Here is a 23037-nt window from a genome sequence, read left to right on the forward strand (position 1 = left end):
GCTGAATATTGACCCCCATAATTTATGTAAAAAGCTACAGACCCTCATCCTCCAACGCCCATCTTACCCAGACAAGTCACTTTCCCAGAAAGTGATGCCAAGAACTGGGAAAAGGCTACGTCCATAACTGGGGTGTTTGCCACTTTAACTGGGTACACTTTGGGTTTCAATACAAGTCCAGCTTTTGCTTCAGCCTCTGGCACAGTCACCTGCATAAATAAAAGGTACTGAGAAAACACTGGCTAAAAGATGTTAATGTCAATATTTTCATGATTCAAAAATCAGTCCTATTTTCACCGTTTTACAGAATTCTGTTTGGGCCTACCTGGATGTTGTATGTGCCAGTTTTTGCCTTAAAACAAAATGCTCCTTGAGAGTCAGTGTCTGTAACAAGGAAAAAGGCCTTTTGGTTGTCTTGTGGTGTCAGAGTTACTTTGTATTTATTAAGCTGTTTGATGGTTTCAGGGAAGCGAATTATTGATATCACACCACAGATGCTGAATCTACAAGGAAGAAAAATCCAGGAATCAGTTCCACTGCTCTGGCAAACAACAAGTGGCCAACAATGGTCAACAGATCTGCTTGGTCACAGTGTCATATAATGTTGGCAAAACATTATTATGACATCACAGGGCACTTATCACAAAAATTATAAAAAGATACCATTATGAAATAGGCTTTCAATGGGTAACATAAATGCTTATGGATCTCTTATAAAACAAGCTTATAAAATCACCCTCTGTAGCGTATGAAACCTCACACTAATTACCTATTCCAAAGAAGGTACATAAGAACAGCCTTACTAGGTCAGCCCAATGATCCATCAAGCCCAGTAGCCCGTTTTCATAGTGGTCAATCCAGGTCACTAGTTCCTTGCCAAAACCCAAACAGTAGCAACATTCCTTGCTACCGATCCAGGGCAAGCAGAGGTTTCCCCCATGTCTTAATAACAGACTATTGACTTTTCCTCCAGGAATTTGTCTAAACCTTTTTTAAAACCAGCTACGCCATCCGCTTTTACCACAACCTCTGGCAACGTGTTCCAGAGCTTAATTATTCTCTGAGTGAAAAAATATTTCCTTCTATTGGTTTTAAAAGTACTTCTCAATAACTTCATCGAATATCCCCTAGACTTTGTAATTTTTGACAGAGTGAAAAATCTATGTATTTGACCTGCTCTACTCCACTCAGGATTTTGTAGACTTCAATCATATCTCTCCTCAGCCTTCTCTTTTCCAAGCTGAAGAGCCCTAACCTTTTTAGTCTTTCCTCATACAAAAGGAGTTCCAACCCCTTTATGTACACTACACATGTACTCAGTATTTTATAAAACAGACACAATCATCATAAGTCCTCCTTAGCTCTGACCCAAGAACACTTATGCCTGGCTGAAAAAAAGGAGGTGCAATAGTACAAAATGCTGCTGTCCGCCTCATTTTCGGCCTCAAAAAATATGACCATGTTAGCCCCTACTACACTAAACTTCACTGGCTACCGGTGGAGGCAAGAATCATCTTTAAATTCGCTTGCCTCTGCTTCAAAACATTAGCAGGCTCTTCACCAATTTACCTATCTGAGCACCTTGAAATTGCTGGCCCCTCTCGTACTCGAAATACCTACCTGTTTTCCTTTCCCTTCCTGAAGGGCTGCCTTTACAAAAAATTCCTCGACCGATCCCTAGCTTTCCAAGCGGGCAAATGGAACAAATGCCTCTCTACTCTCATCTCCAATTCCCCCCCGCCTATCAAACATTCAGGAAATTAATCAAAACCTACCTTTTTGACAAATTCCTCTGATCTACCCTCCCTCCTCGACTCACCCCAGACTCTATACCTCCGTATGTAACACTGCCATTTGTAACACCGCTGTATGTAACTTATAGCGAATGTAACTACTCTGAATATATAACCTAGCTGTAAAAAATAACTTCACCATAAAGTTAACGTCTAAAACGTAAATGTAACATGACCGAAAATGTATCGTCTATTATGTAAATGTAACATTAACAAAATTGTAACTTCGCTGTAAATGTACAGTCTCTTCATCTGTTAACCGCATAGAACTTCCATGGTAATGCGGTATACAAGAATAAAGTTATTATTATTATCTTGCGGCATGCTTTTTTTTCTCCCCACTTGTATAGTCTTGCGAAATCTAACATGTTCCGTGTGTTTAAAAAAAACATGTTTCACACAAACAAAATGCTTTATAAAAAAATTACTATCCCAAAAGAGAAAAGCTTTTCAATAGCCTTAACCAGAAAACAATAAAGGAGGAAATTATCGGTGTAAGCTACCGTTAAGAATGGTTATTTTTCTGTTAACCCCAGTTATTAGGAAAGAGGATTTGTGCTAATATAACCAAAGTTGACGGTAAAATCTTAACAGTAGCACGCACTGACAATTCCCCCACTGCCAAATGCTGCAGCAAAGAAGAAAATTTGATTTTTTTACAACAGTCCTACATGAGTTCTTCGAGTCCTTCACCTTTAGCTCCTGAAAACATTACCATATCTAGGGAGAGAGTGTCAGTCCTCTTTAGGTGAGAGCCAGAAATAGGAAATAGTTGTATTCTGTAAATGTGACTGATCGGACACCGATACCAGGGAACAAAATATAACAAAATGATTGGACAGAAGCGATCATGTTTGGCAGTATAAAGATCTCGGGGATGCTCCTGAAAAATTAACAGCAAATTTAAAACAAAATTAAAGAAGCTGTATTTTCAGCCAACAAAGGGAATTCAGCCAAGTTTACTAGTATACCTGTCCAGAGGGCAGTCAATGGTCATCACAAAACACAGGGGCAGACTAGCACGATTAACCTAAAGCAGGAGTTCTCAACCCAGTTCTCTGGCTATACCCAGTCAATTAGGTTTTCAGGATATTCATAATGAGAGATTTGCATACAGTGGAGGCAGTGAATGCAGATTTCTCTCATGCTCAATTCATTGTGGACATCTTAAAAAAACAAACTGGCTTTGTGTGTCCCAAAGACTGAGTTGAGAACCCCTGGCCTATAGGAAAAGTAAGAAAGTGGAGATATCTGAATACCTCCAGGGCATTTTCAACAGAGCTCTGGATCAAAGGGTCATAGAATAAGGCTAAGAGGGAATAGACTCGGCACTAATCCAAAGAAATATTTATTTGTAAAGTGGGTGGGGATAGATGAACAGCCTTCCACTGAAGACAGGAACAGTATCTCAATTCAAAAAAGCATGGCAGTATCAGAGGATCTCTGACAGAGGAAGAAACTGTAGAGCTGGTATGAATAGGTAGACTACACAATCGGTAATGCCATTTTTTGCTGTCATGTTCTCTCTTTTAAATTAAAAGTCCTAAGAAGAAAGGTCCATTAAACAATTATCAGCCACATGGGGATTACCAATTCCTTCTTCTGGATCTCCCCATCGGGATCTGCTGGATATTTCTAAGTAACCAGATTAACCACTATCAAACAGTATATGTTGGGCTCAATGGACCACTGGTCTGACTCATTATGGCACCACTTCTGTTTTTAAGAATACAAATTTAAAAATGTTGAGCCTAGAAAATATACATATGATACAAACACAAACTAGGGATAGACTGGAAAGGGAGTGACCACAAATACATTACAGATGAATGAAAAACAAAGACAAAATACCTCCATTTAGAATGCATGAAGTATTTGGTAGTGAAAGCCTCTTCTTGTTAAAAAAGGTATTTATAGCAGCAAATAGTCCATATGATGAGCAGTTCACACCTTGTGCATTTACAGTAACGTGTGCTCTTACTGGGCTTAATAATTCAACATACATTTCAGATTTTTGTTTCGTTTTCCTTAAGATTTCCAGAGTCGACTTTACACCTCTTACCCTGTCGCTATTATATCTGCCAGCTGAGGCGTGTTTGGTGCAATCTTTACTGTTATGGCATCAAAGAACACATGATCTTTATCAGCATTTATGACGTAAGTTCCTGTAGTCATATTCTCCAGGCGGAAAGAACCATCGGCTTTTGTCCTTACTGTAACATAAAGAAAGACTGAACAAAGCTAACAGAGCACAGAGAGAGGACTGCTGCCCAAATATCAAATGGCGAGAGAATACATGAAAGCTTAGCTTTAACAGCTGTCCACATTTGCTGGCAGAGGGCATTTCAGAAGTGGCTACAGTGGCGCTATGAGGACAATATGGTCTCCTGAGTAATAAAAGAAGAAACAGTCTCATCTTCCTAGACCAATCCCTCCTGCATAAATAGAAGAAGGATTTCTACTTCTAGAAATGCTGTGTAAAAAAAAACTTCCACAAAAAAGCTTTCTATTAAAGAATTTTCTGAAACAATTTTAACAACAAATGGATACAAAATGCAATAGTAGGAACAACCTGCCACTTTCAAGCTTTGAATGAATTTTGGGTTGTTTTTTTTTAATATGCCAAAAACATTTGTTTTCTCTATCAGACATTTTAATAATTCAAGTATTTGGCTACTTGAAAAACTTGAAGATTATATATTTCCCACACTATCAGCCTCTTTTACAAAAAAACGCTAGCGGCCATAAAGTCCATAGAGATTTGAAGGGCTTCGGAGCCGTTGCAGCGCAGCTTTTTAAAAGAGGACGTACAACTAAAAGGGAACGTTACTAAAATGCATTAAGGAAAAAATGCATAAAGCATGTTAATTGGCAAATATATACAACATTTGCCTTAATATATGATTTTTTTTTAAACACTACTCAAGTTACATGAGATACATTCTAGCTTGCATTTCTAGCACAAGCTGCATTATTCATTTAAAAAAAAAAAAGCAGCTAGTTTTGAGATGGCACTTCTCTCCCTTTCCTCCCCAGGAGAGAGCGCTCATTAATAGGTGGCCTGATGATTCCAGGAAACCTCTTAAAGGTCTGAATAGGAAAAGAAAATTAACCCTTTAACCCTCATTTCCCTTTTCCATAGAATACCCCCCCCCCATAAACCTGCACCCATCAAATTCTCACTAGTGGCTAGTAGAGGGAGGGGAGGTACACAAGCGATCCCCACAAGCCCCAGCCCCAGCAGCTCCCATGTTCAAAATAGCCACCTCAGCCCCTAGAGTAGTCTCACCGTACTACCACTAGAACAGGGGTGCCCAACACGTCGATCGCGATCGACAGGTCGCTCGCTCAGGCGACCCCAGTCGATCGCAGAGCGGATTCCCTTCTTCCCTTCTCTTTTTTCCCCTCCTGACTGGCCTGCTCCTGAATTCTGCTGCTGCCTCCGCTGCTCAACATTAAAAAAAAAAAAAAACCCGGCTTGGAGAATTTATGCTCCGGGGGCTAACGTGTGCTTGTACCGGCTTCCCTTCTCTTCCCTCTGAAACCGGAAGTTATGTCCGGGGGGGGGGGGAGAAGGGAAGCCGGCACGCACATGTTAGAGCCCCGTTCACGGGCTAAAGCGGGAGACAGGTCAGTGAAGCTTGCGATTTGCTTTTCTTGCTGCCAGGTCCTGCCTACTTTCTGTTTCCTCAAAGGCAGGACCCGGCAGCATTTCTTACAATAGGTCGATCTTGGGCCATCAGCCTTCCTCTCCCCGACGTCAATTTTGCCGTCGGAGAGGAAGTTCCGTTGGCCAGAACTTCCTCTCCGACGGCAAAATTGACGTCGGGGAGAGGAATGCTGGTGGGCCCGAAGCAGGGAGAGCTTGGCCGGCGGCCTGTTATCCGATGGCAGTGGCTTGGGGGAGGGCAGGGAGGGAGAAAGAGGGCAAGCAGGGAGACAGAAGGAAAGAAGAGAAACAGAAAAAAAAGAAAGAGAGGGCAGGGAGAGAGGAAGAAAACGTTTGGGGGGGGATGAGATCAGGCGGAGAGGAAGCATACAGGCTAAAAGAAGGGAAGAAAGATTGGATGCACAGTCAGAAGAAGAAAGTGCAACCAGAGACTCATGAAATCCCCAGACAAGGTAGGAAAAATGATTTTATTTTAAATTTAGTGATCAAAATATGTCTGAATTTATATCTGCTCTCTATATTTTACAATATGGTCCCCTTTTACTAAACCGCAATAGAGGTTTTTAGCGCAGGGAGCCTATGAGCTTCGAGAGCAGCGCTGGGCATTCAGCGCAGCTCCCTGCGCTAAAAACTGCTATCGTGGTTTAGTAAAAAGGGAGGGGGTGGGTATTTGTCTATTTTTGTATGGTTGTTACTGAGGTGACAGTGCATAGAGTCATCTGCTTTGACCTCTTTGAAAAAACCCTGGAATAGGAATGATAATTAACAATTCTATGCGTACAGTGTGCGTTGTGGTTTTTTTTAATTTTATTGTTGGTAGATCATTTTGACTTGGTCATTTTAAAAGTAGCTCGCAAGCCCAAAAAGTGTGGGCACCCCTGCACTAGAAGGTCAAGCCACCAAAAAGTACTCCCTTGTTTGGCAGTTTAATCCCTTAATGGTAGTAGTCCACAACATAACCACTAGAGGGCTGAGGTGGTCATTTTGAAGACAAGAGCTACTAGGGATCGCTGACAGGATACAAGTGGAATGTATTTAACTTAAGGGTCCCTTTCACAAAGCTGCAGAAGCGATTCCCAGGCAGAAAATGGGACATAGCCTATTCAATTCCCATGAGCTATGATACATTTGCCACCCAAGACTAGCTACTGCGACTTTGTAAAAAGGGCCCAAGGCAGTTGTTGAAAATGAAGCTTATTTTGTTTTATTATGACAAAGGGTGTGAAGTCAAAAAACAAAACAAAACGATAGTTTCTTAAATTTTTGACTATTTCTGTACTCATTCTTTCACACTGAAAGCACAGAGTATGTCAAGAAGATCCATGAACCTCCTACTTTCATACTTTCATGCTTTTATTTAACTGTATTCAGACAGTAGAACGTGAAAAGTGTACAGTGATGTGAAAACTTAAGGCGCTATATGGGTTTTTTAGGAATTTTTTGTAGGTGCATTTTTTGTTATTGGGGGGAGGCTTGTTTTTTTTTTCACAAAATTCAGAGAGAATCTGAAGCAATAATCAGATAACTACTTTGAACCTATTTTGATCTATAGCACCCAAGAATAGGAGAACATTTTATGAACAGAAAAAACACAGCTCCTGTTAGATTTCATGGGCATTCTGGCAAAGTCCATTGAAAGTCTGCCAGTGGCATCCTACTTTATAAAAACAGAAACGAACATGGTCCACCTTTAATTTGACTGTTCAACGTAACAGTAGCATTGGCAACACCTTCTCCTTCAGGTCCATTCAAAACTCGGCCAGTTACTGAGAAACCCATAACGTGGAAAATGGGCTGGAAAAAAAACAAAAACACAAAGAGGAATTCAGAGGGATTTGCTGCTTGAGAGCTTTGGTGGATTTAGAAGAAACTTTGGCCTAAATGGGAAAGGATAGGAAGAACATAAATAATTATATTCCAATTTGGGAGCAATCTGTTAAAAGAGAAAGGGGAGAGGAAATAGAAGGGATTTTTTTTTTTTTAATTTAGCTCATGGTGAGTTGCAGTAGGCGATTTTCTGTCCCGGGAGAACTTACAACCTAAGGGGTCCTTACTAAGTTATGGAAAAAAATGGCCTTAGCATGCCCTTGCATGGGTTTTTTCATGCACTAAAACCATTTTTACTGCAGCACTAAAAAAGATGCATCTCAGTTTTTGTATTAATGGCCATGAGTTAATGCTGCCATTAGCACACTGCTATTAAAAAAAAAAAAAAAAAAAACAACTTACCGTGTGAGCACTTACCGAATACTGACACCTATTTTGTAGGCATTAAGCCTTGATTCTATAAAAGGCGCCTACAGTTAGACACCTAACTTAATTTTTTTAAAATTGGATGACGCTACTAATTAAAAGCACCATTAAAAACTGATTAAAAAACAATTTTTAAAAATTAATTACTGGTAGGCACCTAAACCGAGGCACCTAATATTTTGTTTTCTGTAATTGTTTGGCAAGCTTTTTATCACCATAAGTAGTTCATATTGATAAAAAAATATTTTTAACGCACCACATTGGTTATTTGTTTATTACATTTCTCCAGCAATAATATATATATTTTATTAAATGCAAAAGTATTGTTTATTTTATTTATTTATTTATTTAGATTTTTATCCCGTCCTCCCAATAGCTCAGAACGGTTTACAAATGAATAATATGTATTAATTCATATGTATATTCTTTTATGTACTCTTTAGTTTGATACTGTCTCCCTGAGGAAGGCGACACTGTCGCCGAAACTTGGATCCTAGTCGGGACTTTATTTTTACATATTTTAGTGGCTTATTTTCAAATAAAAGACTTGTGTCCATTAGTTGGCTGCGACATCTCCAGTGCCTCTTTTTGTTGCTCTCTTCCTAGGGGTGAAGTTTGGCATGGATCGAGTTAGGCGCCAGTATATTAGGCCAAGGAAACCCTGGATTAATATACCAGCACTTAATATTATGACACTAACTGGTGTTTAAGTCAATTTAGGAGCCGTAAGGCCTGATTCTACAAACAGTGCCTAACTTTGATTGACATGTGGTAGGGTAGGTGCCGCTTTGCACCATTTATAGAATCCCGCTGACTCAGGCTGTCAGCCTGAACTCACTGCAACAGGTGCTGACTGGAAAAACACTGATGAGAGAGCTGGGACCACTTACAGGGAGAGTCTGTGCCTTAGGAAGCAGGCAAATTGGACTTCAAATCTTTGGACTGCCCCAGCGGCCGGACGTCTACGGCCAGGTACCTCCGCCACCCTCGGACACGCCTCACAGATGGCTGGCGGAAGAACATAGTTTGTCCCCGATCCAGGGTACACCTCCACAGAGCCACGCAGCCTGCGCTCAACCCACTAGCTGATGAACCTGGGGTGAGCCAACTCCCAAAGGGAAGAAATCTCCGGAGCCCTGATCCAAAGTGCAGGCTATCCAGACAGTGCACCGACAAGCAGCCAACCCCCTGGAAGCACACTTTTTCCAAAGGTCTGCGATCTCCCAGTCAGAGCAGTTCCCGCAGGGAACCTCCTGCAGCACAAGGGCGAAAACCACTAAATTTAGAGAAAATAAACACGAGCAAAAAAAAAAAAAAGACAAGCTCCTACATTTTGGCTTAAAGGAAAGAAACTGGTGTCTGAGGGGACAGTGCTGAGTTAAGAAGGGTGGAGCTTAAGGATCTGAAATTTGAGGCTTCCTACAAGTTCTGGTGGGTACAGGAAAATAACCCACTAGTCCCAGAATAAAGTGGGACTGTACAAGAACTAACCTGTTACTTTACGGTAATATAGCCATACCAACTGATTAGCAAGGAGATGCTCACTCTTTGCCCCCGACATACTCCTTCTAAAAATTAACTACCAAAAAATTTTTAGCTCCTGGATTACTGCACATAAATTGGTCTTTTGGCCAGCTTTACGGTTGTGTGTTATGTACTTGACTAGCTTTCCCTATGCCGCCTTGATAAAGGAATCGAAACGCGTCGGCGTTTAGGGGAATATGTACAGCTGAAAGCTAAGTACTAATTTATGTAGCACTGGCAGCATGAATGCTTACTAATTTAATCCACAATATTATTACAAGATATATTATGACAAGATAAAAAAGATATATTTAAATATAAAGAAAAAATATAAAAGAGTAAATACGGAGGAGGAGGTTCCGTGGGGTATATGAAGAACATACTTCCCTCTAACCGCTGTGGTTGGTTGGGCTATCTGATACCCATCTCGGACCTCTGAAAGAAACTCACTGCGGTGGGTTTATTCTCCAGTGGACTCTGTGATTGTTCTGGTTCTCTAATATATGCACATAAATTTGGCAGTTACAACAAAATGCATGAGCACATCCCGCAGTACGCCATTTTAAACTGCCTAACACAGATCAGTAATAGGACCCCTAAATTTGTATCCAAGGTAATGGATCACAAGGACTCACGGTGGGATTTGATCATGCTTCCTGGGTATCAACTCAGGGCTCTAACCATCAGACTACTAGAAAGATCATTACCTGTAATTTGTTGAGCATCACGGTTATGATATGCAAGCTCAGATCAAACGGAGGAAATATAGCCAGCAAAGTCCAAGTGTTAAGAGTATAAGAATGTATAGTTGCCATCTCTGGCAAATTCCACAAATGCTTTCAGTGCCTGTCCCTATATAATTCTGCAAGTAAACATGTTCTTTAGGCAACTCAGGAAGAGGCTATCCTCCTTCCAATTCACAGCCTCACCCAAGGAGAGGGGAAGAAGGAATATCCAGCATAGAGAGTTGCGCAGGGACAGAAATCCCACTCATCCCCGCCAGGATCCTCTCCGTCCCCACCAGGATCCGTCAGGATCCTCTCCGTCCCCACTCATCCCTGCAAGGAATTACCTCCATCCCCGCCCGTCCCCATAAAAAGCAGCAATTACTTCTTACGGGATCATCAATTCCACAGTTTCTTTTGTGCTTGCGCTGCTGTTTTCCTTGTGGAATCTCTTTGGTGGAATCTTTTTTTTGTTTTCTGTTCAGGTAATTAACTTATAAACCCCCTCTTTTACTAAGGCTGACGTGTCCATTATATTATATGGACGAACCCTGCTTCCAAAGCCTTCCATCCCCGTGGGAGTCCCGTGGACCAGAGGGGGGTCCCCGTGGGAGTCCCGTGGGTTAGGGGGGATTCCCACGGGACCAGCGGGATTCCCGCGATCCCCATTCCCGTGCAGACCTCTAATCCAGCATGTGACTGCAGTACCTAGTGGCCAGATTCAGGATGCATGCTCTCCGGTTCCAGAAGCACAGGTGGCAGTCGGTGTCCCCTTGCCAAGGGCTGCCATTGTGATGGTCAGCCTGGATCGACGAAGGGGAAGAAAAATTAAAAATAAGAAGAGTATTGGGCAAAGTATGTTTTTGAACACAAGTTATTTATTTATTGTTGTATTTTGGATTATGCTGTATGTTTATTGTATTTTGTCTGGCATATTGCTTTAGGTCAAATTTTGGTTCAGAAAAGGCAGCACATAAGCACTACCTTTACATACTTTTTACCTTAGGTATTTATGACATTTTTTTCTGTTTTAGCTTGTTGCAATGCAAAGTGGTAATAAGTGCAAGGACAAGGGTCAGCAAGTCATCTTTTCCTAAAGAATTTCACATAACTGCTGATTAAAGCTAAAGAGATAAATTTCAGAATATAAGTCATTTAGGGGTCCTTTTACTAAGCTAGCATGCACTTACCGCAGGACATGCCGAGGAATCCTGCAGTAAAATCCCACTGTGTGCATGCAAACCATGCTATAATTGGCCAATTGGCCTTTATCTGTCATCATATTTCTATGTTTCTAAAATATATTTCTGAATTCTTCTTGGGGGGGGGACAGAAAGTGGGTATGAAAGTACAATCAGTAGCTAATTTACCACATGGGATTAGCATGCGAGTCCTTACTAAACTGTCCCACTCCCACTTTGTTGTTGTTTTGCTTTGCTGAACTCGTTTGTCTTCTGCTGGACTGTTCTTTAGATTTGAGCCCTTACTGCATGGTAGAGAGTTGCACGGGGACAGAAATCCCACCCATCCCCGCCCGTCCCCGCCAGGATCCTCTCCATCCTCACCTGTCCCCGCAAGGAATTACCTCCATCCCCGCCCGTTCCCATAAAAAGCAGCAATTACTTCTGACAGGATCATCAATTCCACAGTTTCTTTTGTGTTTGCATTGTTGTTTTCCTTGTAGAATCTCTTTGGTGGAACCCTTTTTTTGTTTTCTGTTCAGGTAATTAACTTATAAACCCCCTCTTTTACTAAGGCTGACGTGTCCATTATATTATATGGACGAACCCTGCTTCCAAAGCCTTCCATCCCCGTGGGAGTCCCGTGATCCCCGTTCCCGTGCAGACCTCTACTGTATGGCCATTAATTGGGAAAATGAAAAATCAACCAACTTTCTGGTTGTGGTAAAAAATAAAATGACTATGCCTGCGAAAGAACTATGCACTAAGGCCACTTTTTACCAGAGCTTAATGATTCATAATTAATTACTCGGCTGGACTGAACTCCAGAGTGACAATTGCAGAAATTTATGGAATTAGGCGGTACTTTGTTAACTGCACGAATGAGTACAAAGCATGCTCACACACCTTTTTCTCTACAGACTTTCCCTGATTTTCAAAGCAAAGCCATTGAAAATTACACAGGAAAACTAGGTGTTTACACTTACTGTTTTGAGTGTTTGATCTGTATAAATTTACATAGAAATGTTTGAATTTTCAGAAGCATGCACTAGCCTGGTCCTCAGAGATGCTTCTGCTAACTGCAGTTAAAAATGTGTTTACAGGCACTATGCACAGAATTTTACCGGCACAGAAGGTAAGCAATTTTGCCAAAGCTCATTTCCATAGTCAAAGCTCTGTCTTACTCATGGAGAAAGCTTTGAATGTCTGCTTTGCACAAGAAATAAAATTAAACACACTTTACTCCGCGTCACTTATTTCTGTAACTAGCTACCATACACATACCTCAATTTTCAAACTGTCATGTTGCACAGTAAAATCCAATCTAGAAGGAGCAACATCAAATGTAATCCTTTCACCTCTGTAGAAAGGAATCTGAAAGAGAATTTGATCAAGCCCAGCTGTTAAGTAGCCAACTATTGTTTGACCTCTGCTATCAGCTAAATAGATTAACAAGTTTGGCTATATAAATCCCCCTGTGCTTAGTAAAAAGTGAAAAGATCTGCCTATATCTAAGCATATAGGGGCTGATTCTATAAAAGACATCTAACTTAATTGGCAAAATACTCTTAACAGCCTCAATAAATGGTTTTTAAAAATTGAGTGCTAGGCACCTATCGCAATGCGTTTAGCAGTGCCTAATTCCTAAGTGTGTATTTCTATGAGTGGAGTGTGAGTTAGGCACTGCTAAGCTTGATTCTCCAAAAACTCAGACGCCTGAAAACCCTCGCCCACATTTCAGGCGCCTATGTTTTTATATAGGTGCCACTAGCCACGATTCTGTACAAGGCACCTAAGCATGACTGGCACATGGCCGGTGCCTTTTTTTTTAGGCACAGTTTATAGAAATCAATCCCATACAGACCAATCCAGATCTTAACATAATGAGAAGCTGGCCTGCAAAATAAATACACAGATAAGAAACTGTATTTTTATCTAATGGTATAACAAGTTTTCAATAATACCTTTTGTCCCATTACCAGTCAACTCAGAAAAAAATGGTTTTTAAGTTGCTAAATAGAACTCATAAAATAACTTCTTAAACTATTAAATCTATCTACATTAATTATGTGTTCTTTATAAAGCATGAAAGTCTCGATTTGCCTCAAAGTTTTCAGATCTCTGGATGGCAAAGGTCAAGAATGCAAATAATTGTCCCACAAGAAATTTAGGGAATAAAAAGAGATTATGTACTTACTCTGGTAAGCTCTTTTCCAGTAGATAGGCAGCTGAGTTATTTCCCCATACCTGCATGCTACAGAAGGAATCCACTCTGCCTCTGGTGTACTTCACTCTACAGTTTAGCACCCTTTAGAGTTAGTACCCAAGCACTGAGAAGCACCTACCGTATATATTCGAATATAAGTCAATCCAAATATAAGTCAAGAGCCCCATTTTCCCCCCAAAAAAGAGGAAAAATGGTGACTTGAATATAAATCGGGCAGTTTAATATTCAAGTGCCCTGCCCAAATCTGCACCCAGCGCCCCCTCCCTCCCCTGTCACGCTCTGCACCCAGCCCCCTTCCCTCCATCCTAACAGGCTATGCATCCAGCCCTCTTCTCTCCCTCTTCTGTCAAGCTCTGCAACCAGCCCCCTCCCTGCCAGGCACTGCACACAGCACCCCTCCCTCCCTCCCAGGCTCTCCACCCTGTTCCCCCTCCCTGCCCTGTCCATCGTACTTCCTCTGCCACTGGAATCCCTGGTGGTCCAAAGGTGTAGCGGGCAGGAGCGAGCTTTCTAAGCTCCTGCAACGCTACTAACCCGGTTGGTCGCTGCCGTGAGTTCTGGCTTCAGCTCCTAAATAGTACCAAGCAGGAGCACGCTTTGGTGTTGCTGCTCAGCGCTGAGCGGCTTCCTGAATGGCTCCCACAAATTCTCGTGTGCAGAAGGAAAAAACTGTAGAGAGCGGTAAACTGCACAGTCAAGTACACCAGAGGCAGAGTGAAAAATCCGGAGTGGATTCCTTCTGCAGCATGTGGGTATGAGGAAACAACCCAGCTATCTAGAATATCTCACCTATTGCACTGGAAATACTGTTATCAAAAGGAAAAAAAAAAACCAAAACACCACCACACCTTGCTGGAATGTCCAGAATAGTCATCGCATGTAAACCAGGCACTTTTTACTCCAACATATATCATAAACTTGCTGATAATAGTATGCATTATTTGTAAGAAGGGTATCACACCAAGAGTGTATGATGTTTGATAACATTTGTACTGAAGGAAAACTCAGAAAAAAAAGAGACAACATCCATTCCTAATAAATATGATCAACCCTCCCCTATTTTCAAACAGTGATTAAAAAGTATCTCATGCAAAAGCTGCTTTTGAAGAGCCTTTATTGCTTTTCTTAGCAGTGTTCATGATGTTCCATCTTTTAAAAAGAACTCATTTTGGCATTCATCACCTCCTACATTAGTTATGTTACTCCGAGCCTAGCATCATGTCAGCATTATGCCCTGCAGGCATAATGCTCAATGTTCTCTTAGGCTTCCGTGACTGGCGTCATGACTGTAGCAGGTTTCCAGGTCTCGCCGCGTCTGTGTAGAAAGAACCAACATTTCAACCCCAAGAAAGCATGATGGCTGAAACGTCGGCTCTTTCTACACAGTTGCAGCGAGACCTGGAAATCTGCTACAATCATAATGCTCAATGATTTCAAAATAAAATCTTTTTATACATTCTAACCTAATCTCACTCCCTTTTCCAAGGCCAAAATTATGTACTTTATGAAACTGCACATGTACCTGCAACAGGGTAGAGGATAATTTTCAAGAGACCATTTTACAATGGAATGTGTGTTTGTCTGCATAAACATTTGAAATTAATCTTTCAATATTGTTTTCCTTTTTTTACTGGAGAAAAGATTGAACACATCAGCAAGTTAATGAAAACATTCTGATATAAAATCCAACCCCTCCCCAAACCTAGTTCCCCCCCCACACACACACACTTCCTGGTGCACTCTTATCCAAGCCTGAACGTATAAATATATACAAACATATCAAAACTACAAAAAGTTATCACAATAGCCAATAGTTCAAGATCTAGCTCCTTACCCTATGTGGCATAACAGTCCATAAAGGTTCCCAAATTTGCTGAAACTTACGCCAGTGACCCAGATGATCCCAGCCTGCCTTGTAGTCATTCCATAATCATAACTGCATATAATAATTTTAGCCATTGAGTCTTGTTTGGAGCCTCCGGGCTAAGCCATTGCAACAAAACAGCATGTCTAGCCATTAGGAACATGCATTTAATCTTATTTGGCTGCATCATACACTCAAATAAGAAAAGTGAGGCTGAAAATGGTAAACGCAAACGGAATATTTATGAACTTTAGAAGAAGCTGCCATCCAAAGTGACTGTGATGCTGGGCATGTGCAAAACATATGGCCCAAGGCTGCCTCTCAATCAGAGCATTTCAGACCACTGAGCCACTCCCATTAAAAAGGTCCTATGAAGAGATATATAAGTTCTGTAAAGAAATTGAAATTGTTGTTCCCTATAAATCAACCAAAGGTTTACATATCATTTTCCGTATGAGTTCTGAAGATATCTCAGGTACTAGGTTTCGGGACCAATCCTTGGCTTGCTTCTGAAAGCTCAATTGTGGCAGATCGGCCCTTAAAACCTTAAAGTGGAAGGACACTTTGGGAGTAGAGTCACCCCCCAATAAAATGGATTCCTTCAGAGAGCTTCTATAGTATCTTCCATCAGAACAATCACCAGTATGGAGGTAATATAATGGTGTAGGTATGCAAAATAGTTCACACTTTGTAGATTATATGCCTCACTTAACTGGGAAAATGAGGAGCTCCATCTTCAGTCACAAAATGCCTCAATCTGGTGAGGCCTCTTCATGCCCATCAGGCAAATGAACCACTAGAAAGGCCCACTGGAAAATCTGCATTCCCTTGAAGAGGCAGCCAAGCCATCACTCACTTATTGATGTTTAAGCTTACATAACCAATTCCATAATCTATCAAAGGGAGCAGTTAAACAGCAGTTTTTAACGTAACAAGGCAACTTATCGGGAGCTGTATGTAGAACATAACTAGGAGCAAGTAGAGATACAGACGCCACTTCATAGTGAATCAGAGTATAGTCAATCATTTTAATCCAATCAGCAATTTAACGTAAATGACAGGCTTTGCAATACAAATATAAATCTGGCAACCCCAATCCATCCCTTCTAGGGATGGTATTGAAAATGCATTTTATGTTCTTTCCATAAGAACTGTTGAACCAAGGGTGGGCAACGAGGGTTGGAATCCAGTCGGGTTTTCAGGATTTCCCCAATGAATATGCATGAAATCTTTTTGCATGTACTGCCTCCCATTGTATGCAAATGGATCTCATGCATATTCATTGGGGAAATCCTAAAAACCTGACTGGATTCCAGCCCTCGTTGCCCACCCCTGCACTAGACCAATAAATTGTCTTTTCTACAAGGTAAAAGGGAAATAGTTTGAAACACAGAACCATTTGGGCATAATCACCATTTGAAATAAGTGGAAAGGCTGCCCAATTGTTCAGCAGATTCCTAGCAAAAGTAAGTAATGGAGTAATATTAACCTCATAATTTGTCAAGAGTCTGGGGAAACATTGAGTCAAGACCTCCCCTCCCCCTCCCCCTCCCCCAATGAAATGGAAAATTAGTATGTGTGAACACAGCAGGAGAAATATTAATAGGCAGTGCTTTTTTTCTTCCCATTTTAACACAAATTTAACAGGTTTAGACCAGAGGTCTCCAACTCAAACCCTTTGCAGGGCCACATTTTGGATTTGTAGATACTTGGAGGGCCTCAGAAAAAATAGTTAATGTCTTATTAAAGAAATGACAATTTTGCATGAGGTAAAACTCTTTATAGTTTATAAATCTTTCCTTTTGGCTAAGTCTTAATAATAATATTGTAATTTATAGCTAAAGAGACATATGATCAAGAAACTGTTTTATTTTACTTTTGTGATTATGATAAACATATCGAGGGCCTCAAAATAGTACCTGGCGGGTCGCGAGTTTGAGACCACTGGTTTAGACAGTCCCACTGGGTTTCCCTTAATAAGTTAAAGTACTGCAAGGAAAGTTGTTTACACAGAGCTTTTACACATCAGGCACAGAAAGAGGGATTTGACAGATTACCAAGGGTCTAGGCTTTGTGAACGCTCTCTCAGACACAATGAATTACAGCCTTTCCTCAATATATAACTAAGAAAGAAAAACTTAGGTATCACCGTTATCCTATGCAATCAGGTGTCACTTTCCTCAGGACAGAAATGAATGTTAGGTAGTCACAGACACCCCAGCTGGTTTTGATCTTTCAGATTTTAAGAGCACGGAAAAGCCTGTGGCTTAAATTAAAGTGCTTAGATGTGTCACTGTGTGATAAATAAAGCCCCCAAAGACCCACAGGGTTTACCTCACTTGTATACTCCTAAGCTTAAAACCAGACAGTATAAGAGGAGAAAAGCTACAGTATTGGGGAAGACATAAGTTTACGTGCCTCACTGTAACTGAAGTCTAAATCTACCTAAATACAGGGATACAAATGTGTTTTGAAAGAAAACAATCAAACTTTTATTTTAAGTGTACTTGTTGAACTGAACTTGGAATTTTTTTAAAAGAATGCATTATACATTGTGGGGCTCATAATCGAAACTTAAATATGTCTAAAAACCCACCCAAGTCGGCACTTGGTCGTTCTAAGAGACCGGTGGTCCAAGTGCCAATAATTGAAAAGGCTTTATGGATGTATCTGGGGACTTTTTAGTCCTCTGAAACCTGCAGTGCGCCCAGAGCTGAAAGGGGCATTTCTGAAGTAGTGGTTAGGGTGTTATGTGGGCCGACCTACCCTTAGTCATCCTGCAGGAATAATCAAATGTTTGACGAGACTTCCTAGGCGAAACTTATACGTGGTGAGTTAAACGATGTAAAGACAGGTATAGGAGTCAAAAGAGTATCCAAAGTGACCAGATAACTACTGCAAGGACACAGTAAAGACCCTCCACACACTCCCCTCGTGTTCACTGACCCCCATTGCACCTCCCCCAAAGTTCAGAATAAAAACGTACATACCTGCCTCCAGAACATCAGCACCTGCTATAGGAAAGCCTAATAGAACTGCACAGAGGTGGCTTAAGTAGACTGGTGGGTGGGCTAGTGCAGTGGTTCCCAACCCTGTCCTGGAGGAACACCAGGCCAATTGGGTTTTCAGGCTAGCCCTAATGAATATGCATGAAGCAAATTTGCATGCCTATCACTTCCGTCATATGCAAATCTATCTCATGCATATTCATTAGGGCTAGCCTGAAAACCCGATTGGCCTGGTGTTCCTCCAGGACAGGGTTGGGAATCACTGGGCTAGTGAACCATAGATGAGGACCCAGGACCATAAGCCACTCCAACCACTACATTAATGGTGTAAAATGTGAGCTCCCCCCCCAAACCCTACTCTACTGCCATATAGGTGGCACCTACAACCATAAGGGCTATTGGGGGTGTAGACAGGTGGGTATAGTGGGTTTGGGGGGCTCATCATAATCTATAAGGGAATTCTTGTGAGATGTTTATGTGGCATCCTTTTTGTGACATTCACAGCAGTGCCCTGTAAGGTGCCCCTCTGCTCTGTTGCCATGTTTGGGTGGCCAATCCATCACAATGCTGGCCCCTCCCATGTCCCAAAAATCTTGTTCTGGGTGTTTGGGACTTGGACAAATTTTTGGTCGAGAATGTGGTATAAAAATAGACGGAGTGGCAGTCTGGAGAGATGATTTTCGAAAAATAAAATTTTGGACGTTCTTTTCGAGAATGGGCATTTTGCCGCTGCCAGCTTTGGGCGACTAGTGCCCCATGTCCAAACTGGACTTAGACATTTCTTTTGATTATGGCCCTCTGTGTCTTCTACAAAGATGCAAATTATTAACACACCACCATATTTTGTTAGGCTGCATGCGTGTGAGGTAATCGCACATGCAACTAACCATATTAATTCCTGTAGTTAGCAGGGCAGAATTAAAATATAGGCAACTCAGTGTTAATTCAAGGGGTCCCAATGCAGATTTGCAGAAAAGGGAAAGATGCATGGGACTAGAGCCCCCTCTGCTTGCAGAGGTTTACCTAACCTCCCCACTCCTTTGTGCACTGTCCACCAGTCAGTAGAATGAGTTGGCAAGCAGTGATTCTTACTTGGTGCTTTTAACTCTGCCAGTTTTCATTTGCAATCAGAATCACTTAAGGTTCCATTTGTAGAAGATTTACAATGTATTTTATGATGTTGAGAGGTGGGGGGGAACTAGGAACTAAAGATAGTGAAACAAACAGAAGCAGAACAGTTGGCATAATTTGGGAGTATTTCTGCAGCCACTTTCATTCACCCTGTCAAATGTAATCAATTGCAGCCAGATTAACTTCCTTAAAAGTTTTTCTCAAAATTTATTTTAGGATTCCAAGTTTGATTCAGGCTGGTGGATTAAAAATGTCTTTAAGAAATACAGAAACAGAAATATACTGGCTTCATAAATGTTCTTTAAGACAACTGGCATAATGCAATCTACAGAAGTGATTAGAGTTAGTAAATCTTACCACTGTGTACGCCCCACTCGGTAATGAAATGAACTTGAAGGACCCATCTTCTCTTGAGGCAATACTGCACAGATATGTCAAAGACTCATCTTTTGCCTGAAACCCCTCAACTGGTGAGCTATTACAGCCCAATATATCCTGTGAGAAGAAGTGTGGCATTATTTCCCACATGCAGATTTGTTAGATAATACCATGCAAATAAGAGACAATGTTTATTTGACCCAGCCATTTCCTACTACTCCTTTGGGCCTCCATCTCAATCAGAACTAGGCTTGGACTCTGGCTCCATAAGCTTTCATTGCTAACAAACTGGGCTTAATTTTTCCCCTTACTATCCACCCAAAACCCACTCCTGAACATGCCTACTGTACAGTTACATACATGTGTTCTCATAACAGCAGCTAAACTGGGTCAAACCAATGGTCAATCCAGGTCACAAGTACCTGGCAGAAACCCAAATAGTAGCAGTATTCCATGCTACTGATCCCAGAGCAAGCAGTGGCTTTTCCTATGTCTGTCTCAATAGAAGACTATGGGGCTCATAATAAAATTAAAAAATTAAAAAAAGTCTAAAAAGTGGCCTAAATGGGTACTTGGACGATCAAAAAGCCTGATCATCCAAGTACCCATAATCAAAACTTGTTTTAGACGTATCTAAAACCAGCTTAGGCTTTTCCCCTGCCTTTAAACGCACAGAGAGAAAAGAGGCGTTTTTAGAGGAGGGGAAAGGGCGGGAGGTGGGCCGACTTACACCTAGGCGTACAGCAGGTATAACCAAACCTTTTGACAGGTTGCCTAGTTGTCACTTATATGTTTTGACTTAGACCAAGTCAAAACAGGTATAAGTGCCGAAAGAGGGCCTGCTGAGCTGATGGCGGCTGGCGCAATCAGCTCAGCGGACCGGCAACCTACCCACTCCCCAATCGAAACCATCACGGCAGGAGAGATGGCTCATCTCTCCTGCCGCAATGCGATCACCCCTCTACCCGAACTGCCATGACCCGCGGCAGGAGAGATGTCCAATCTCTCCTGTTGCGGTTTGTGGCAGTTCGGGTAGAAGGGTGATCGTATCGCAGCAGGGGAGATAGCCAATCTCTCCTGCCACGATGCATCACCCCCCCCCTCGACAAGATCGGGGCAAGAGGGAGCCCAAGCCCTCTTGCCCCGGCGAGCCGCAACCCCCCAACAACGATCGGGGCAAGAGGGAGCAAGACTAAAAAGAATCCGAATATTAAAGGCTTTATTAGAAGTACTTCCAGAACTCAAAAATGTGCCCAACATGGTCACGTTTCATCTGTTTGGCTGCATCAGGGGCAAACCAGCTGATGAAAGGCACATTAAAAATGCCAAAGCACATCTGTATCAGTAGCTTTGATATTTTTAGCCTGCCTTTCATCAGCTGGTTTACCCCTGACGTAGCCAAATAGGTGAAACGCAGCCACATTTTGCACATCTTTGAGTTCCTGGAAGTTCTTCCCATAAAGACTTTAATATTTGGTTTCTATTTGGTCTGCTTTTTTGTTTTCTCCTATGGGTGGATCTAGTAGATCAGCTGCTTTCTTGTTTTCTCACCTCATTAATGTAATCTTTCCGTCTAAACTGATTCTTAAGAAGCTTTACAGTAATATTTCAGAAGTATAAAGTGGCCTAATTATAGGATGGGCTCTTCATTGTAGGTATTTCCAAATTCCATTTAAAAATGAATATCATAAAACTTATCAATGTAAAGTTAAAAAAAAAGAGAAAAAGTCATTTACCAAAATGTTAAGGGTTCTGCATCTTGAATCTAATATACCTATTACTATTTATTATCAAGTTGTATCATATTGTACCTCTGCTTTCACAGACGAAGAAAAAAGAAGGAACATAACCCCTTTCATTGGTTCCCCATCACTTCGCACAGAGCCTGAGGCATCATAGCCAGCAACCACTAGAGAGCTGGTAGCCTGGGCATTGGAGGCGGTAACTCGCACTGTGCTGGTTGCCTGCAACATAAAACCAGGTCTATAAATGCACAAGATTACTGGGAGATTACATTAAACATGGTCCAAAATCTATGCATGGAGATCTCTATTCACAAAATCATTCTGGCACTCTGTCCAGAGATCACACCTGTAGCTTCCCTTAGAGAAGTGTCACAAACTTTTTGAAGATGCGGTAAGCCAAACTCGGGGCCGTGGCTGGAGGGTATAAGCGCATGCATGGACGTCGATGTGATAATGTCATGCACATGTGTGACATCATCAATCAACATCCGCACATGTGCGGAGGCTCTCGAGCTGCGGCCTTGAGCTTGCTAACCCTGGAAGGAGAGGTGCGGAGAGGAGGAGAGGTGCCAGCACTGGCTAACTGCCTACAGGATGTGCCTCTCACCACAAGAGGCACGTCCTGTAGGTAGTCAGCCAGTGCCTCTCCTCCTCACTGTCTCGCGACACACCCTGAATCACACCACGGCAAACAGTTTGCGATACACTGCCTTACAAATGAGGATGTACCTATACAATCTCTACAATTCCTTAAGATACAGCTTTATAAGTTAAAAAAATTAGATAAAAATAATGGGCCTGTTCAAAGGTTTAATCCAGCAGTAGAGACTTCTGCCTAGTTACTCCACTGAGTTGGACGGCCACTGATGTTCAGCAGCACTCAAAACAAGTAGGAGCCACTGAATATCTTCACACTTTGTGCTTCATAGTGCAACGCCTTAAGACAGGAGATTTTCACGCCTGTTCAATTTTGATTTTGTTTATTTAATCCAATCTGGTTTTATGATACTCTACGTATCAACATTCGGGACCCCTGAGGAAGAAGTGTTTTCGAAACATGGACTGTGTCAGATCCGGTCCACATAATTTGACACGAATACAAAGAACAGCCTTTTGTTGATTTTATTGAATAAATTCCTGCAGCCTGTACATTCCCTTGCAGTTTTGTTTTGGTTTTTTAAGTTAGGGGCAGTCCATGAGCGGAGTCTGGGTGGATCCAAAACTTAGCTGGCTAGCAACAATATTCGCTAATCAGCTAAGTAAACACATAAAGTTAAGACAGCCTTTGCTATCATAACTTCACGTGCCAAGTTAACTGGGCACTAGACTGAATATCAGCTGATGCCTGGTCAATTCCAGGTCGGCAGATATTCAATGCTGGAAGCCATGCATGCCTCAAGGCTTAGTTCATCTCACAACTTTTGAGTGGCTTACAAGCCACTTACTGCCAAAGGCTGGGGTTATCAATCTTGCAACCAGTTATATTAAAATTATAGTAGGAATATTTTTATATTTAAACAGAATTCTAGAACTATTAC

At 41.6% G+C, this 23037-nt stretch overlaps 1 protein-coding gene across 1 annotated transcript in view; it reads right to left on the reverse strand.

Moving 5' to 3' along the window:
• LOC117369320 (nodal modulator 1-like) overlaps window positions 1–23037 on the reverse strand; it is a 110055-nt gene that overhangs the window by 67896 nt on the left and 19122 nt on the right. The window contains exons 7-13 of the mRNA XM_033963747.1: window positions 21566–21718; window positions 19734–19871; window positions 12431–12520; window positions 7152–7257; window positions 3856–4006; window positions 326–503; window positions 68–209 (exon numbers count right to left, since the gene is read on the reverse strand). Of these exons, the coding sequence (XP_033819638.1) occupies window positions 68–209; window positions 326–503; window positions 3856–4006; window positions 7152–7257; window positions 12431–12520; window positions 19734–19871; window positions 21566–21718 (958 nt within the window). The remainder of the gene's footprint in view (window positions 1–67; window positions 210–325; window positions 504–3855; window positions 4007–7151; window positions 7258–12430; window positions 12521–19733; window positions 19872–21565; window positions 21719–23037) is intronic.

This window comes from Geotrypetes seraphini, chromosome 11 (assembly GCF_902459505.1).
Source record: "Geotrypetes seraphini chromosome 11, aGeoSer1.1, whole genome shotgun sequence".
NCBI classification, from domain to species: domain Eukaryota; kingdom Metazoa; phylum Chordata; class Amphibia; order Gymnophiona; family Dermophiidae; genus Geotrypetes; species Geotrypetes seraphini.